Raw genomic sequence first — 18,855 nt, 5'->3', positions numbered from 1 at the left:
ATGTTTTAAAAGTAGAATACAATGATCCACACAACTTTGCCTCCAAATTGCCTGGTTTTCCTGTTACTGTGTGAACTAACACAGTTGGCCATTTATGGGAGTCAAAATTTTGACTCTCATAAATGGCCGACCGTGTTAGTCGACGAGGTAAAAGGAAAACCGTGCAATTTCGAGGCATGTTTGTGTGGATCATTGTATTCTACTCTTACAACATCTTTCTACCCATATGCATTTCATAAAAAACGGTTACAAACGCCTTTCAAAGACCAACTCGTCCGATCCAAGGCAACGTGTTCCTTTAAATGATGATAACAAATAAAACATTGAGCAGCAAACTTAGCAAGTACAGTATCAAAGCATCGTTTTATTTAAACAGTTTCAACATTAAGATGGGCCTCTACTTGAACATGTTTACAATTTTTAATATGAAAGTACCAGTGCATTTTGTTTTTGCTGGAGGAGCGTGAATGATTAAAATGGAAAACTAGTTTCAAGTTAAAGGAACACGTTTCCTTGGATCGGACAAGTTGGTCCATAAAAAGCATTTATAACCGTTTGTTATAAAATGCATATTGGTTGGAAAGATGTTTTACAAGTAGAATACAATGATCCACACAAATTTGCCTCGAAATTGCGTGGTTTTCATTTTACTTTGCTAACTACGACGGTCGGCCATTTATGGGAGTCAAAAATTTGACTCCTATAAATGGCCGACCATGTTCGTCGACAAGGTAAAAGAAAACCGTGCAATTTCGAGGCGTGTTTGTTAGTCCTTATTTGTGTGGATCATTGTATTGTACTTTTAAAACATCTTTTCAACCATAGGCATTTTATAACAAACGGTTACAAACATCAAACACTTTACAAAGACCAACTCAACTGATCCAAGGCAACGTGTTCCTTCAAATCTCCTTCACTTTTGTACCATTAAAATGCTATAGCTACAAATGCTTTTTACATTCAATAAGTCAAGTACACAAAAACCTACAGTAATTTAGAAACCAGGTGAAAAAATTATTTCAACATAAAAGAGAGCAACAACCAACAAGCGTACTTGAATTGTTGTCAACCTCTGTTGTTTCAAACCTCTTCTTTCAAAGGACTTGTTTAAAAATATTGAGTCTTAAAGGCATTAGACCTGCACACCTTTGGTGAATGTCGAAGACCAGTATTCTCACTTTTCTCACCAACATAATGTATATGCAAAAAACAAAATTTTCAATAAATTGGTCATCAAAGACGCAAGAGAATAATCAAAGAAAAAAACACCCTTGTTTCTCTTAGATGATTTATACCATATCAACAGGTCTCCATTGCTCATATTTATGCTAACAATTATTTTGAGTAATTACCAAATTAGTGTCCATTGCCTAGCCCTTTAGAGGTAGAAAGACAGTGACCCACAGGGCTAAAACTGCACTTAGACTTATAAAAACTTTTCAGGCTATGCTCCCTAACAGAAAAGCTCATCGTTTGGGAAACCGGTCTTCCCCTAAATTAGAAGAATGACATTTCTGAACCATCCCAATTCCCTCTCAAATCTATATATTTGGTATACCCATCCCCTTGAGCCATACACAACTGGTAAAATAAACAAACATTATAAGAGAGGGAAACAAAACCACAAAACCACAAAAACAGCCTATTGCAGCATAGACCTCATCACGTTTCCTCAATGGCTAATTTTGCTGAACTGAAATGCCTTTTGGCCATTCAGCGAAATCAGCAGGGTGATTGGCGCTAAGAAAGGTCAATGGCCTTGGGGTTGAGATCTTCCATCACAATTGTAAATTTCGAAATGGGTCGCCTCAATGCTGCAAAAGAACTGTGTGGCGGTTGGTCTCCAGAAGGAATAAAAAATTAAAGCCGCTGCCATCAGTAAGGAACTTCCGGTTGCTCCGTCCATGAAAGTGGCTCCATCTCACTCCTGTGGAGGATGCCACACTCCTGTGGAGGATGCGGTGAACGTAATCCTGCACAGATCCCTTGACAAGCGTAGCCATACAAAAACTGGTTCGCCCTCCATTTAGTACATTCCTGAGTAGAATGCTACCCAACGGAAAAGTTTATTTACAGGTCCTGGTTGTACGAAGTTCATTTCTCTTTCTTCACTTCCTTCGCTGGAAGACGTTACCGCGACCTCGTCCACCTTCCATGCCTCGTCCTCTTCCTTTGGCTGCAGCTGTAATGAGAACAGAATGAACATTCATATAAAAGAATTTTCATAAACAAAAAGTAGAATTTTCCTCCGAGCCCAATAATTATAACTGGATGAGTCCCCCAAATGAATGAATCCTGACCCTAGCCCCACCATGCCGACATAGCATCAACAAGTGTGATGATTTTTAAAATAAGTATATAGAATTAGCTGTTGGGGGTGGCAAACAACTTACGGAACAACTGAACCGATGGCATAAATGCGAAAGATAGTTAATCTCCTGACAAAGGCAAATATAAATTTTTGTTTTGCCCCAATTTTTTCCCAAGTTGTCATCTACCTGCTTAATACCATTACTTTAAATATAAGAAAAAGTTCCAACTATTTTGTGCAAGCTCATTTTTTGGTGTAGTTGCATGAAAAATCTTTAACCTTTCAATGTTAATCATCTTAACAGTGTCGGTGCCAACAGCACATCATGAGCAATACAATCTGATTTGTTTTATCCATGATTCGAAATTCTTGACTTGTTTTGGTAAATATATGGTTGCGTGAAGTTTGATCCAGTACAAATCATTTTTGATATTGGCAATAATAAAATAAACAGATGTGTTCCTTTGAACACAAGATAGCAGGTAGGCTATTTAAAGTTTGTGCAAAAAATATGAATAAAAAAATCCCTAATAGTAATAGGGGCCTACAAAGGGAAAAACTTAATCATGTTCGATTCAAACTCAATCAATAATCAAAGTGCAGATCTAAATAATGGATGTCAGACAACTCGTCCGTCGGACAACTCGTATGTTCGGACAACTCGACGGTTCAGACAACTCGACGGTTCGGACAACTCGACGGTTAGGACAACTCGACTTTGAGACAACTCGACGGATGGCCAAGACAAGTCGACGGTTAATGTTGATCATTATTATTTACCAATTATTATTTATCACAAGAAGTGTGGTGTTCCAGTGAAGCCATACTTGCAGAAACATCTGTTAAGTGACTATCTCGAGACTTTGTGTAAAAAACAGACTATGAGATGACCATGGTATGACTCTATGTGTAGCCAGTTAGCAGTTGTCTTCAATTTATTCAAAATAAAAGATTTAAAAAAACACAATTAAAACATTAAATAAGTAAAACATTATACAGCTCTATTATTAGAAGATTTACTTTTATTTACTTTATTACCAACAACAATAACAACTCGATCATTGCTCTATGGTACAAGCAATGAAAATGCAGCGGGTCATGGTAAAAAAAAAAAAAAACCCACCCCAGGCTGCTTTTTACCCATCCCGCCCCGTGCTGAGCCCCGTCACGGCCATCCGTCGACTTGTCTTGACCCCAAGTCGAGTTGTCTGACGGTTGAATAAATCATCCGTCGAGTTGTCCGAACCGTCGAGTTGTCTGAACCGTCGAGTTGTCCGAACGGACGAGTTGTCCGACGGACGAGTTGTCTGGTCTCCTAAATAATAACACCATGGCAATTTTCTTTGTGTGTGGGATTAATCGGATAATCAGATAATTGGGGCTTTTTAATTTTATTAATATTATTATTTTGTCATCTTCACTTTCTGTTGTCATTACAAATAAATAACAAAAGTCAATAAGAGAAAGAAAACCAGCACGAAAATGCAAACTTACGACAGTAGAGTAAGTCAAATGAAATAAATTAAATAAAAATTCAGAAGTTGAAAAGATTTGTTTTTCTTTTGTACGTTACCTTGCGCACGGAGAATGGCCGACTTTCCTCTTCCTACGGTGCCACCCTTGTTCCCAGTCTTCTTGAACATCGGTGCATTTTTTAACATATCGGGCAATATAAGAAATCTTATCTTGCTACCTCTGATGAAAACATGCTCGAGTTGAGCAACTCGACCGTCTCTGTATGTGACTGTGATGTTCATCATTTGGCAGTTCATGTTGTCCTCGGCTTCGATGAGTTTTCCTCGGTAAACCTCACCGGTATTCGTCTCACAAGTCACGATATGACCCTCTGCCTCGTGCAAAACCTTGATGGGAACACCGATTGACATCTTTACTTCGTGTCTATGAAAGTTTTCAGCGAAATTATTAAATCTACGAGCTGATGGAGATGGATTTCAACTAGTTTAAATTTCGAAGTTTTGTATTTCGTACTTGAAACTCACGTTCAGCGTACGTTTTGTTTACGGTGTTGTTGAACGAATTGATTCCAACGTGAATGCGCTTCAGCCAATCATGTACGCGTGAAAAAACGATTCAGGCGTATCGTTTGTTGGGTGCAATATATTTGACAACACCATGGTTTTCCAATGACGATGTCGTTCTCAGAGTAAAATTAGATTGGTGTGCATTCTTTTGTGCTGGTGGCAGTAATTTGAGAACGAGTTTGTTACAGGAGATAAACAACACGGCAAGTGTCTTCTCTTGACACCACCACCAGTCACCACGATGGAAAACATGGACAAAACTGTTGTTATTTCAGCCAAAAATTCAAAACCGAAGCGGATTATTGGTGGAAAAGGTAGTAAGCGCTGTCATTAGTTAATAAATAACCGTGTTGTTTCATGGTGTTGATGTTTCGCGCCCGTCGGGAGGAGGGTTACGTTATTTAATATTGCAACTGACACTCACACTGTACGTGCAAAAGTGCATGCCTGACGGAGGGGCGGGGTGGGGGGGGGGTTTGGATCCAAACTCGGCCTTAAAAGTGTGAAAAGTGTTAGGAAGGAAGGGAGTGTTAGATTTTTTTTTAGTGCTATATAGTTTGATTCGTTTGGAATGGGTAAACATATCATGGGAGGGGATAGCCCCACTTGTGTGGCCAATGATAGCTGACAAGCTATCCTTGGCCACACAAGTGGGGCTAGGGAAGGGATACTCCTCTAGAAAACTATTTTGGTTTCGTCCGCTACGGGAGATGATAGCAGACGAAACCGAAATAGTTCTAGGAGTAGGGGATACCCAGCTAGAACTGATAAGTTGTGATAACGTAACCCTCCTCCCGACGGCCGAGCAAAAGTCCGGAGGAGGGTTACATTATTGCAAATAATCTAAGATGAGTATTGTTCTGCTATCGTCTCCACGTCACAACGGCACGATAGCGGTTAGATCCGCTATCGACAGCCATCTGGATCAATACTGCAATCAATCTCCCAGTGTAGGGGTAGGTTGCAGGTGTGTGGTGCTGGGGACTTAACTAATTATTATAATGCGCTCTACAGGCGAAGCAAGGCACTCTTAGTCTTATACAGCTCCAGCTCCTTTTGACATCACAACTATGTCTTTATAAGTCAGCCCTTTAAAGCCATGTGACACTTTCGGTACAGAAAAGATAACAAGTTCACAGATTTACAAATAACTTACAGGGTTTACAGAAGGTATGGTGAAAGACTTCTCTTGAAGTATTATTCCATATTATATCAATTTTCGACAACGAGAATAACGGATTTATAGTAAACACATGTCATGACACGGCGAAACGTGCGGAAACAAGGGTGGGTTTTCCCGTTATTTTCTCCCGACTCCGATGACCTATTGAGCCTAAATTTTCACAGGTTTGTTATTTTATATACAAGTTGTGATACACGAAGTGTGGGCCTTGGACAATATTGTTTACCGAAAGTGTATAATGGCTTTAACCCCTCTGTGACATGCTCTCCACCAACAGGAATAGCGAAACTGTCTTTGGTATTATGAATATTGACAATTAATAACGACTTTTTGTATCTTTTTACTTAGGGGTAAATTTGTTAGGGTGTCATAAATTAGTGACTATGCATTAAGATTTCATTATAAATCTTTCAATTGTCTTTCTATTAGGCTCCAGGGTAGCTCATCAAATTCCAGATGAAATCCTCAACAATCACGAACTGAAAGATGCTATCAGCCAGGTAAACAAAAAAATGTAAATCTTCAAAGTTAGTTTTAGGATTCTGATTACATTCAAATATTTATACATAGTCCTCTAACTTTCAAAAATATCTTAAACTGTACAGTGTCTTAAGACATTGTGATTTACATAACAACCAGCTCACCACGCTCTCTATGTCTCCGATAACTATAAAAGGAGAAAACCAGCGGTGATGAGTTGCCAGTCTGATGAAGCCACTGTTGTAGGTGAAATGCCACTGATAAATTTGTGAGGTTGTGCACCATTTTTCATCCATTGGAATTGATAAAATAACTATCTTTACTGAAATGGTTACCCCCCTCCCCCCTTATTTTTATTTTCAGCTTCCATCGAACTACAACTTTGAAATCCCCAAAACAATATGGCGCATCAAGAATGTAGGATCTAGTAGAGGTAACTACTTGATTTAATTTCCAGCTTGGTAATAACATGCTGAGTTGAATTTTGTGTCCACAGTTTCTCCTACTTTAAAGCCATTGGACCCTTTTGGTACAGAAAAAAAAAAAAAATTCACAGATTTACAAATAATTTACAGGGTTTACAGAAGGTAATGATGAAAGACTTCTCTTGAAATATTAGTCCATGAAATGCTTTACTTTTTGAGAAAACGGTAAAACAATATAAATTCTTGTTAACGAGAATTACGGATTTGTTATAAACACATGTCATGACACGGCGAAACGCGCGAAAACAGGAGTGGGTTTTCCCGTTATTTTCTCCCGACTCCGATGTCCGATTGAGCCTAAATTTCCACAGGATTGTTATTTTATATATAAGTTGTGATACACGAAGTGTGGGACTTGGACAATACTGTTTACCGAAAGTGTATAATGGCTTTAACTCTCCTGATCGATGTATTCTGTGCCCAAATATAACATGATCTAAATGTGATTCTTTTATTCCACAGTTGCCTTACAGTTTCCTGAGGGACTCTTGATGTTTGCCTGCACCATTGCAGATATAATAGAAAAGTAAATACTTTTAAGTTTTGTTAAAACAATCTATTAACACAAAGTCTTTGGGTTCTTGGTTATGCGGTCAGTGACATGCGTGTTATTATGCAAGCCAACAGATACACAAGGCATGAAGGTGTGGGCGACAATTTAGTTTTGCCAGGGGCCGTTGTCACCTTACTCCAGGGGCTGAAACAGGGTTACCCCCTTTACAGTCCATATGGATGTAGGCTTGGGTATCATCCATCAGAAGCCTGGCTGGTAGAGCAGAAAGCACTACCTCCGAAACTTTACGAAGCAATCATGGTTAAGTGTCTTGCTTAAGGACACAAGTGTCATGACCGGGACTCGAACCCACACTCTGCTGATCAAACACCAGAGCTTGAATCCGGTGCTCTTAAACCGCTAGGCCACGACACGCTTTATTTGGTTCTAACCCATATTCTACCTTCTTCTGAATGATGTAGATTTACAGATGCTGATACATTGATTATGGGCGATGTGACGTATGGAGCATGCTGTGTGGATGATTACACTGCTAAAGCACTGGGAGCGGACTTCATGGTTCATTATGGCCACAGCTGTCTGGGTTAGTATGAAGATTCCAAGTTCACAGGCCCTTGTCGAAAACCACAGCTTCGGCTCCAGATGTTGTTAGGAGTTAGTTTAATACTGACCTTTTCCATTCTATTTTCTGTTCCATTTCCCACAGTACCCATCGGCACCACTGAGGGAATCAACATGCTGTATGTATTTGTTGATATTCGGATCGATACCGCACACTTGGTCAACACAATCAGGCATAACTTCCAGTCTGGTACCTCTATGGCTCTCGTCAGCACCATCCAGTTTGTAGCAGCGTTACAGGTATATGACCTAAGCTATTTTTTTAGCAGTGGGATGCTAGTGTGTCAGTGGTCCTTTCTATCGCAAAGTCACAGCCTGAGTTTTTGGTGGAAAGCAATAAATGCAACCAATAAATGCAAAACAGCAAACAGATTGCCACAGTTTGCAACAATATCACACAACTATTCAAAACTCCTTACAAAAAAAAGTAAGGACACCAAGGCCTTTTCTCCTTGGCAAAGGGCACCCTATGAGGAAATTGTAAATTTCTACTAGAGCATTTCAAGGGCACCAAGGCAATGACCAGGGGTCATGGAGGCAATCGCCTTTTTGGCTCAGTGAAGTATCTGGCCTGCATTTGTTCCAGCCTCCAGACGTGTGTTAGTGAGACCTTGTGACCAGATCAAACCAAACAATGACACTTAACCGCCAACTATTTTTTTTAAATTGCATTGCAGTCTGCCTATGAGGAGCTCCAAGATGACTATAAGGTGAAGATCCCACAATGTAAACCACTGTCACCCGGTGAGATACTCGGCTGTACAGCGCCAAGGCTCAGTGACGTAGACAACATCATGTAAGATCTCCAGCCAATACCTCAACAAACAGAGCCCAATTTCATGAAGCTGTTTAGCAGAAAATACTGCTTGACAGTTGACACATTTCTTTGCTAAGCTCAAAAATGATTTGGGCACCAGTAACATCAATGTTAACTTTATGGAATGTTGGCTAGCAGCTGGTTTTTGCTTAACAAGATTTAACCTTGCTTAGCAGATTTTTGTGCATTCTGGCTTCGTGAATTTGGGCTCTGATGTTTTCAAAGAATATTCGGATCAGTGTTGACTTCTGTTTTGAATCAGTTCCAAAACCAGGAGTATTGACATAAAAATAAATTAAAAAAAAACTGTATAGTTTGGCTGATGACTATGGCCGTGTCCAGATTATTGGTTTCAGCAGTGGCTATGTCCGGCTCCCTGAAAAGCCATAGCGGAAGCCGTAGTCACTCGGACTTTGCTGTACTTGTAATTACAATTTGTAAATGTAATCAAGGTTGTAGCTAGACCAATTTTAGTGGTGAGCAATTAATCAAATTTTGTCTTCCACCAAGGGTGAGTGGATCAACAAAACTATTCATTTTTAATTATGGCGCCCTAATTGATAAACTGCAATGTTCAGGTATGATGCCAGGTCAGTCCACTTTCAAACAAATGAAAGAGTGAGAATTGTTGTTTTATCTTTCACATATTATTGTTCTGTTTGTTTAGTTATTTAGGAGATGGTCGGTTCCACCTCGAGGCTGTCATGATAAGCAATCCGGACATTCCAGCATACAGGTAACCTACTGATTGTTATTATTGTATTCAAGGCACTGGACACTATTGGTAATTACTCAAAATAATGTCAGCATAAAATTTACTTTGTAATGAGCAATGGAGAGCTGTTTATAGTATAAAACATTGTGAGTAACGGCTCTCTCTAAAGAAATGTCTCACTCAAATATTTAAAGCTTCAGGCTTGAAGCCTTTTTTTAGGCATCTGAAAGCACACAAATTTGTGCAACAAGCGTGTTTTTTCTTTCATTATTCTCTTGCAACTTTCTTTGATGACTGATTCCGTAATTTTATGGTATTGTATACATTTACCCACAAAAGAACTACAATAACATCTATCACAACTATTACAATCACCCAATTGTTATCAATTGTTGGTCCTTTTATGCCACAAGGTATGATCCATACAGTAAAGTATTCAGCAGAGAGTATTATGAGACCGAGAGGATGCACGCTGCGAGACAGACAGCCATCAAGCAAGCTTGTAAAGCCCAACGCTTTGGTCTAATCATGGGGACTCTAGGCAGGCAGGGATCACCTAAAGTACTGGAGGTGAGAAATGTCAAACTTGACTGAAATTATGTTTTGTTTTAGACATCAACGTTAAAGTGACACACTGGCTTCGTTGGGCTACATGTACAAAATAGAATAAAATAGACTACAAAGGTCTTCCAGGAATAGAGAAGAACAGTTTCTAATAGAGACCTTCAAATTTGTGAAATAGTGAAACAAGGAAAGTCAAATGCCCATGCCAGTGTAGTAGTATGAATGAAATTGATTAAATTCTGGTGTTTCTTTTTTTATAGCAATTACAAACACGTCTAAAGGCAGTCGGCAAGGATTACGTGCTGGTCCTCCTATCAGAGATCTACCCAGATAAACTCAAGCTTCTGCAAGACGTTGATGCGTAAGTAATTTTTACTCTTAAAGGGAAGGTGTTTTTAAAGGGTTTGTGTACTTTTTTTGAGACACAAAACACAACTTCCACAGATCAACATTAAACGTGCACAGTTTGAAGATAATGATGGCAGTAAGCTTCCCTTAAAATGTTACTTGCTGAGGTGCTGTAGTTTTTGAGAAATGAGTAAAACAATGTCCCGATAATAATTTTTGTCTTGGGAGACGAAAATTAATTTAGCATATACAACATATTTTCGTGTACATGCGTCGCAACTCTCCTGAAAACATTGCTCTGTAATTTCTTGACGACTAATGAAGCTGAAACTTCTACAGGTAAATTATGTTACATAGCATCATTGATTAATGTCATATTGACCAAAAACTTGATATAAAAAAAAGCTATCAAAACCCTTTAATGGGAAGATTTTGTATAAATTATATGGAAGAAAGCAGTCTCCCGAAGAGGACTACAGCACATAATGCCTGTGATCGATCACTTTTTTTTCTTGCAGATGGATCCAAGTAGCCTGCCCTCGCTTGTCCATTGACTGGGGATATGCATTTGAGAAACCTCTGCTTTCACCATATGAGGTAAGTTTGACTCTGGTCAAGTGTGGCATTTTATTTACAGGGTCTTGCGTCAAAATCACACAAGATGATGTTTAAAGCCATGTTAAACGAGGCAATTTCCAGTCAACCAGTTCCAGGGGTCGATATCTCAAAAAGTTAGGGCTAATCCTAGGAGATTTTAAAACTTTTGTCATAAGTTAGGACAAGAAACAGACGAGAAAAATGTATTAAAACAAATTATTGCAGGGGCCAGTGTAAACAGATAAAAACATTATTGGTCAGTTTGAATTGCTTTAATTCAATACAAAATTTATACAAAATACATGAGATATATAAATGGATAAAATTGCAATATTCCACATAGAGGGGGAAATACAATCTTTGGGTAAAAAAAATTGAATTGAATTTACATTTATTTAAACAAATGGCGTTTTTAGTAATTAAAAAGGCATTAATATCTGAGTCTCAGTTTGGTCACTGATTTCAACCTGTAGATCATGCCCAACTGGAGTAACCTGCCCAACTAGAGTAATTTGCCCAACTAGAGTAACCCCTGCCGGTCCCATTATACTTTTGAACAGGACAGACTACAAGTGGGCTGGTGATTATCAAGTTGGGCTCAACAATCCAATCACATAGATCAATGTACCTGTACCTGTGAGCTTTGTACATATCTATGGATTCAAAGAAAACAAAATAAAGAGGTGTTTGTTTGTGTTTTTTCCCCACGACAGGCTTCAGTTGTTCTAGAATCAATTGAATGGCAAGCGACCTACCCCATGGATTTCTACTCCAATGGAAGCCTCGGGCCTTGGGCAGTCAACAATGAGGCCAACCTCCCCCCAAAGCCACCAAGAAAAACAAGACCCAGCGGGAAACGTGCTCCTGGAGCTTCTCCCAGGACTATCGCGGTGGAAAGTTTAGGGGACACAAAAAGAGTACCAGATGTGAGCGACAAAACTACAGAGTCTGCAGATGGAACTAATAGTTCATCTGCTGGAGCGTGCGGAACCTGTGAACATTGTTCATGTCAAGAGAGTGGAGAAACAACATGACAGTCCACGGCACGGTGAACTGTTTTACAAACTTGTATTACAAACTTGATTTAGGGTTGAACAAAGACAACTTGACTAGAGCAGGATTTGAACCAACGACCTCCGGATTAATATGCCTACCAACTGAGCTATCGAGCCCTCTTGTTGGTGGACTACCTTGTGCCAATAATTATCCTGAATAAATTTTGTTTCCATTATGGTGGAACAGAGAGATATTGACATTGCATTTTAGCTCTGTGACCCTGGTTCGAATCCCAACAGGGGGTACTATTTGGATTGTTTCAGTCCCTACCTGAATGTGTGGGGTTTCCCTGGAATAAATCTCTAGGGTTTTTCTCCCACATCTAAAACTGAAACTTCTTTCCTGTCTTCTTTCCATTCGGGCTAGTACAGTGATTAAGTTCGCTTTTCTGAGAGTCCTTGACTTCACAACCAGAGTCAATAAATGAAATGAAAAAAATTACAGTCTTGAAGTGATTTTTGGCTGGCATTAGTCCAATGTTTCATACTTGCCGCTGTCAACTTGGGTTATACAGTGACCAGAGACTGATGTGTTTATCCTTGGATCCAGCGGCTAGTAGTTGGGAGGAGTTAAATGAAGGTAGAGGCTCGGAAAATGACACAGAATTGACGGTCGCACGATGGTAGCTCAGGACAGCTAAGGGTTTAAACTTTTTCCAACCAAACACTCGAATCCTGGAGGGAAAAAAGAAAAAAAGTCCAGACTAAAGTGAATTTGTTTCTGTTTCATAATACTCATAAAATGAGTTGCCTGATGAAACTTAAAATGAAGTAAACCAAATCCGGTTGATTAAGTTACTCCAGTACTTCATCAATTTAACTCTGCAGATAATAATTTTGACAGTGATGTCATTATAATTTTCCCCCCATCTTCAAGCTTTTTGTGCTCAAAATTTGTGTTCATTTTTGCCTTAAAACAACAAATGTCTTCATATTAAATTTGGTGTATAACTTTTTCTAAATAAATGATGAAAGGGACTTGATTCTATTGTTATGATGAGTTTTGCTTTGAGTCAAGTTTTTAGGACAACACTCTTTCAGTGGGTAATAGACCTTATGCACATGACGTCATGACAGTTAGAGAGAGCATCCTGCGTACAGCATACCAGTATAAAAATAATACATTATTTACAATCGGACATCAGAGGCACAATCCTACAACCCTTTCAGTATAAGTTTGTCTTTATTGCGCCTGCGTCAAACAATATGCCGCAATGCATTTTGGTAATTAAAAATTAGTTTTGACTAGTGTCAAAGTCACAACTAATAATGAGGTGGCACTAGTCAGGTAGTAAAGTTCACTAGTTGCCCAGGCTTAATGATCGTTTGTATCGGTACCAGTAATCATATCTGGACATAATCATTCAGTGAATAAGTAATTTGTGGGATGAATGTGTGGCATTTCATTATGTGACTTTCCTTCATACATACCGTGAATCCCAACCTGCAGTAGCCAGTATTCTATTGTCATGTCGAACACAAACATCAGAGAGTCCAGGATTGGTTAAAGTCGACTCTGATGTCACTGTCAGACCAGCCTTGCATGGAAAAAAAATGAAAATGTATTGAAGCACATGGACAACATTTAAACTTGTCATCCAATATCTACCCTTTATGTGAGCCAATTGTATACATGAAATAACAAACCTGTGACAATTTAAAGGCACTGGACACTTTTGGTAATTACTCAAAATATATATTAGAGTAAAAACTTACTGGAGTAATAGAGTTTTTTAGAATTTGTCTTAATTTCTCACTGAAATATTTGAATCTTGAAAAGACTTCGGGCATCTGAAAGCACACATAAGTGTGCAACAAGGGTGTTTTTTTCGTTCATTATTTTCTTGTAACTTCGATGACCAATTCAGCCCAAATGTTCACAGATTTGTTATTTTATGCATAATGTTGCAATACACTAAGTTAGTTCAATTGGTCGTCAGAGTCTCAAGAAGATAGTTTTTCAAATATAAAAAATCTAAAACCAAATCTAAAACATTTCTTTACTATCAACAAACTGTTACAATCATTTCTTAAAAAAATACAACATTTAGGGACAAGTATTTCACGGAAACGTTTCAATTAATTTTAAGATACCTTCCCTTTAAATTTGAGCTACAGAATTGCAAACCCAAGTTTTCCATGGGGTAAACAGTGGGAGTCGGGAAAGAATGATTGCCTTACCTCTTTACATGTCCATGTCAATAGTTTATCATCAGCTGACCCTGATACACCCCTTTCTGACAAAATGGAGTAGTCCAGTGACATTACTGGAAAATGAATGAGAGGTTAGGAAGTATCAGAACAGGGGTAAAAAAGAAACTATCAAATCACACACATTCTAGTCAGCACTCCTTGCCACTACTAATACCCACAAAAATGCTCAACTTTCGAAAGTTAAATAACTGGAGATAGCTTTGTAAAAACTGTTATACTCTAGTGAGAATTCACATTGGTAATTTAGTATAAAAAAACTTCTTTGAAATCAAACAGAGTACATTAAATGCTTTTTTGATTTTCCTGATTTTTTTTTTATGTATGGAAAGATTCCATTTGAAACTATTAGACTATTGTAGCAAGGATGTCAACCACATTTTCAATGATTAAAAATAGATTTACATGTACAGTCACAAAACCACAAGTCAAAGTCTGGCTTGTAAAAAAGAATCCTGGTCCAGTAAAAATTATGAGCTTTCAAATTCAAGCCCTGAGATGTGATAACTCCATAGAGTTATATATTAGAACTAGAGGGCGCACTGGCCTATATACGCGCTCCGGCATGCGCGCAGGCGGCCATTTTCTAAGTTGACAAAACTGGCATCTCACAGCGTGTGTTTGTGCGGCCATTTTGTAAGTTGAACAAACAGCATCGCGTGAGCGTTCAATAAAAAAAACCTCAAACGTGTATTTCATATTCAACGCGCGTGCAGAATGACGTGCTTGTCATCTCGTACGCCCTCTAGTTCTTATATATAACTCTATGGATAACTCACACACTTTGAGCAATCATAACAATAAACATTTACCTGGCTCGCTGTGTAATTTTTTGTTGGCCAGCATTTTCCGAGTGTTGAAATCCCACAATGCAACCTGGCCTGCCTCGTAGCCAACCAGCAGCTTCGATGCAGAGATGAACTTAATACACATTGGCATACCTGTAGCAATTCAAAAGTAAAGTTTGCCATCTTTGAAAAACTAGCTTGAGAACAAAATTGTATTAATAAAGCAGACTTTGGCATCTTAGAAATATCAGAAACAGGTTTGTGAAAATAATGTAGGAAATGTTGTCATTTAAATTAAAGGCACTAAACACTATTGGTAACTACTCAAATTAATTTGTAGCATAAAAACTTACTTGGTAACAAGCAATGGAGAGCTTTTTGATAGTATAAAACATTGTGAGAAATATCTCCCTCTGAAGTAACTTAGCTTTTGATAAAGAAGTAATTTCTCACTCAAATATTTTAAGAAATCAGGCCTGAAGCCCTTTTTAGGCATCTGGAAGCAAACAAATCTGGCAACAGGGGTGGTTTTCTTTCATTATTCTCTTGCAACTTTGATGACCAATTGAGTCCAAATTTTCACAAATTTGTTGTTTTATGCATATGTTGAGATAAAGCAAGTTAGAATACTGGTCTTTAAGATGGGGGGTCACAAATGTAAGACTCACCAAATGCCTTGACATCTTTGTCCGCCCTCAATGAGCAGATTGTTGACTTGTTGAGAAGGTCAATGACATGGACATCGGAGTCCTGGCCTGGAGCTGCCACAAGAGGGCTTGCTGTAAAATTTGACGTAAAATAACCTGTTTGAATTGGTAGCTTTTGCTGAAGCTAGGATGAAATTTCATCTTTGAAAGGGCAAGGCCATTTTAAAACTTTGAAGATTTTCCTATGGTATTAAAATTCCATAGGAAAATCTTAAAGTCAATAGGAAATCTTTTGAAGGGGGACCAAGGCTAAGACCAGGGAAAACAGGGGCTATGACCTCAGTGGCCTGCTTGCAATTCCAGGCATTGGACTAGGATATAATTTTCACGTTGAATTTACCTTCTTGATAAACACTGCATCTGCAGAAGCTTAACCCATTAGTTTCTATGGAGGATATGACATCACGCCTGCCTTCTGCAGTCTCCCATGTTAAGATGTGACCGTCCCGACCCTGGCTGGATGGAGGTAAAGGGGTTGTATACAATTTATTTGTTTGTTTTGATTAATTCTGGTTGTGAAGTCAAGGAATCTCAGGTACAAGCCACGAACGCTGTTCCGTCCCAACTTGACATTCGCCCCAACTATAGTTGGGACTGGTCCCACTGTGAGTGTTAAAGTTATCGGCCGCAGGAGGCCAATAAAAGCACACTTTCTCAAAATACATCCCTGGGGAAAATTATTTTGTTCTTTCCATTGTCACTATGACATCCCTATTGATACTTTGTAACACAAAACAACTTCCATAAAGCCTGTAAGCAAAAAAAGAACTTGCCAAGTACAGAAAACAGAAACAAGTTACCAGCCAAAACTACATTTAGTGTACATTGTTTTGACTGGTGCCCCACTCATTTTTTTTGCTAAGCAAAGAAACAGTTTTATGAAACTGGGCCTATAGCTAGGAACTTACCTGACAATTTGGGACTTGTCTAGTGGTGAAACTGACAGCACACTCTTGCCACTGTGGCCGTCGAGAACTGCATCTGCTCTCCTTGTTTCAAGGTTCCAAAGTCTCACTTCTCCGCACCCACAACTGAAAATCAAAACAGAGCCTTTGTGCCATGATATAACATTCTTCTTTATAACCCTTTAGAGACAATAGAGGTTGTTAGCAGCTTTGATTGAAATACCCACAGCGGCCACAAATGGCAGCAAGATTTGAACTATTACGCTCAAACAAGAGCAACAGGCAGATGGAAGTAGATGGAAGTTTAAAAAAATCAAACTAGTTTGATTACTCCCCCAATTATAACTCCCCCAATTATAACTCCCACAATTATAACTCCCCCAATTATCAGCAAGACTTATTTTCCCCTGTTAAAGTTACCGAGAAGCTTTCTAAATACAAAGACCTTGAGATCGAGATTAGCAGAATGTGGAGTATGAAGACCGAGACAATCCCAGTGGTCATCAGAGCTCTGGGACTAGTAAAGAAAGGACTGGAGAAATTCATGGAGCGTATCCCTGGCAGCATAAGCATCAACTTAGTCCAGAAGATAGCACTCCTCGGCACAGCTCACATACTACGTAGAATTCTGTCCATTAAATAACATCACCCCTTTAGCACCTCAGATCCATAGTCTGGATCCGGCTCTATAGGATGTATCGTAGATAGCATAAAATAAACTTCTTCATAATAATAATAAATAACAACAGATAAAAGAAAAGATGACTTGAAATGACATTATCTGATAGGGACCAGTGGACCCCATTACATGGTGCTATGTAGTAGAAATAGGTCTAATAATTCAAATGTAGCTCGACATACCGAAAATACTGAATGGTGAAGAGCCTTGAGCATCACTGAGTGACGGAGATGAGCGCTATGACAAGAGGCCACTAGATTGTTATTATTATTATCATTATTATTATTATTATCTTACCCTGATAATAATCTCCCTTTCTCATCAGTGGATTTATAGAATCTCACACAATTAACTGCATCCTTGGAACCTCGAAGCACAAACAATGGATCTGGAGGACGAGGTGGTTCTGGTTCATGAGACATCCTCTGGCTGCAACTTCCCCTAAAACTGAAAAAAAAAAAAAAATATTCCAAGTTAAACAAAGAAAAAAACAGCGAGAATGCTTTCCATACACCTTGTAACATTTTAATTACTGTGTCAAATTTGTATGTTCATTTTAGCATGCCAACAATTTGACAATTGAAGTTATTAAATTGTAATAATTATTAGTCTGTAGTCATCTCTATGAATCTGTAAATATTGTGACAATCATGTACTCAGTACAGGTTTTTGATCCCCACCAGAAATTGACAAAATTAAGTCCTGAAGTTTGTAGTATTTCCCACTTGAGCTTGAGGCCCCTACAGCGGAGTTCAGACAACTCGTCCATTGGACAACTTGACAGTTTGGACAACTCGACGGTTGAGACAACTCGACGGTTGAGACAACTCGACAGTTGAGACAACTCGGCGTTGAAACAATTCAACGAATGGCTGAGACAAATCGATGTTTGAATGGCTGATCTCGGTCACTGACATGTTTACACAAAATTCCTGTATAAATCCTGTATTTCTGTAATTCTTGCGTAAACCTCAACTTGAGGCTCAAGCAAGTTCATGCTCTAGGCCTATTCCATTTTCATGGGCACCCTGGTGTCATGCGAACACCACTGACATTCGTCAACTTGTCTTGTCCATCAGCGAGCGTGAGTTGCCCAACAGTTGAACAGACAGTTTGTCAAGTTGTCTGAACCATTGAATTTTTCGACGGCTAGACTAATCTGAACCAGTCCGATGGCTAGTTGTCTGACATTCCCTATACTCTACAGCTAGTGCCAAAACAAGAGAATAACGCCAGGTTTCTCCTGGCGCTTGCAGGCACCTATGTTGATTACCAGAAATATATACATGTAATTGTAATAATACTACGTAAATGATATCTATAATTAATGATACAAATAAAGTGTTATTAAATAAAAGTTGAACCTCAGTCACAATTCTAGGGGTATAATTTACACTATATAAAATAAGTTGAAAATAGGGCATATTTATATGACTAAATATATAAAGACATTTAATAATTAGGCCTATTAATTTTTGTATTATTATAAATATAAAAAAGTAAAAGTTTAGAGTTAATAAAATGTGTCAGATAAAGTTTTTGTAACTAAAACTGAAGACGAATTAATGTTTTTAACATAAATATTATCATCAATTAGTCACAATTTAATATTCACCTAATCAACAATGCTGATCCAATCGCTGACTACAGTGAAAACATTCTTTGAAAACAAGAAAGTAGAGTAGACTAGCTAGAGGCCTCCTGCATACACCATTACTCCATGTACTTATGTAGAGATGTAGATGGTGTTGATGGAATTAAATGTTCCCGCAATTGACCCGCACTGATTCACCCGGATATTAGAGAAAAATGTAGAGTCTACCATTTTTTTAA

General features: G+C 38.5%; 3 protein-coding genes across 3 annotated transcripts; 1 reads left to right on the top strand and 2 right to left on the bottom strand.

Moving 5' to 3' along the window:
• Positions 1 to 344: 344 nt before the first annotated feature.
• Positions 345 to 4,345, bottom strand: LOC139938590 (small nuclear ribonucleoprotein Sm D3-like). The gene is made up of 2 exons (XM_071934174.1): positions 3,885 to 4,345; positions 345 to 2,182 (listed from the first exon to the last, which is right to left on the bottom strand). Exons 1-2 carry the CDS (start codon positions 4,195 to 4,197, stop codon positions 2,109 to 2,111), a joined length of 387 nt encoding a protein of 128 aa, XP_071790275.1. The 5' UTR covers positions 4,198 to 4,345; the 3' UTR covers positions 345 to 2,108.
• A 201-nt stretch (positions 4,346 to 4,546) lies between these two features.
• On the top strand, positions 4,547 to 11,711 carry LOC139938588 (2-(3-amino-3-carboxypropyl)histidine synthase subunit 1-like). Its single transcript, XM_071934172.1, has 12 exons — positions 4,547 to 4,667; positions 5,966 to 6,036; positions 6,380 to 6,449; positions 6,964 to 7,027; positions 7,477 to 7,598; positions 7,722 to 7,876; positions 8,314 to 8,432; positions 9,121 to 9,189; positions 9,582 to 9,738; positions 9,993 to 10,093; positions 10,599 to 10,677; positions 11,391 to 11,711. The coding sequence occupies exons 1-12, from the start codon at positions 4,595 to 4,597 to the stop codon at positions 11,709 to 11,711; spliced, it is 1,401 nt and encodes a 466-aa protein (XP_071790273.1). The 5' UTR covers positions 4,547 to 4,594.
• Positions 11,712 to 12,225: 514 nt separating this feature from the next.
• On the bottom strand, positions 12,226 to 18,776 carry LOC139938589 (guanine nucleotide-binding protein subunit beta-like protein 1). The gene is made up of 9 exons (XM_071934173.1): positions 18,638 to 18,776; positions 17,320 to 17,469; positions 16,347 to 16,469; positions 15,779 to 15,894; positions 15,400 to 15,510; positions 14,756 to 14,884; positions 13,914 to 13,999; positions 13,164 to 13,270; positions 12,226 to 12,407 (listed from the first exon to the last, which is right to left on the bottom strand). Exons 2-9 carry the CDS (start codon positions 17,442 to 17,444, stop codon positions 12,230 to 12,232), a joined length of 975 nt encoding a protein of 324 aa, XP_071790274.1. The 5' UTR covers positions 17,445 to 17,469; positions 18,638 to 18,776; the 3' UTR covers positions 12,226 to 12,229.
• Between the last annotated feature and the right edge of the window lie 79 nt (positions 18,777 to 18,855).

The sequence above is a fragment of the Asterias amurensis genome, chromosome 6 (genome assembly GCF_032118995.1).
Source record: "Asterias amurensis chromosome 6, ASM3211899v1".
NCBI lineage: Eukaryota > Metazoa > Echinodermata > Asteroidea > Forcipulatida > Asteriidae > Asterias > Asterias amurensis.
This window is presented reverse-complemented; position numbering and strand designations above follow the sequence as displayed.

Coding starts and splice junctions, on each gene's coding strand:
- LOC139938590 (XM_071934174.1), bottom strand. CDS start 4,197: ATGTCAATCGGTGTTCCCATCAAGGTTTTGCACGAGGCAGAGGGTCAT. Junction 2,183..3,884: donor GGCCATTCTCCGTGCGCAAG/GTAACGTACAAA, acceptor TTCTCATTACAG/CTGCAGCCAAAGGAAGAGGA.
- LOC139938588 (XM_071934172.1), top strand. CDS start 4,595: ATGGAAAACATGGACAAAACTGTTGTTATTTCAGCCAAAAATTCAAAA. Junction 7,028..7,476: donor ATTGCAGATATAATAGAAAA/GTAAATACTTTT, acceptor TGAATGATGTAG/ATTTACAGATGCTGATACAT. Junction 7,599..7,721: donor TTATGGCCACAGCTGTCTGG/GTTAGTATGAAG, acceptor CATTTCCCACAG/TACCCATCGGCACCACTGAG.
- LOC139938589 (XM_071934173.1), bottom strand. CDS start 17,444: ATGTCTCATGAACCAGAACCACCTCGTCCTCCAGATCCATTGTTTGTG. Junction 15,895..16,346: donor GACAAGTCCCAAATTGTCAG/GTAAGTTCCTAG, acceptor ACCTCCATCCAG/CCAGGGTCGGGACGGTCACA. Junction 15,511..15,778: donor ATGCAGTGTTTATCAAGAAG/GTAAATTCAACG, acceptor CAAATTTTACAG/CAAGCCCTCTTGTGGCAGCT.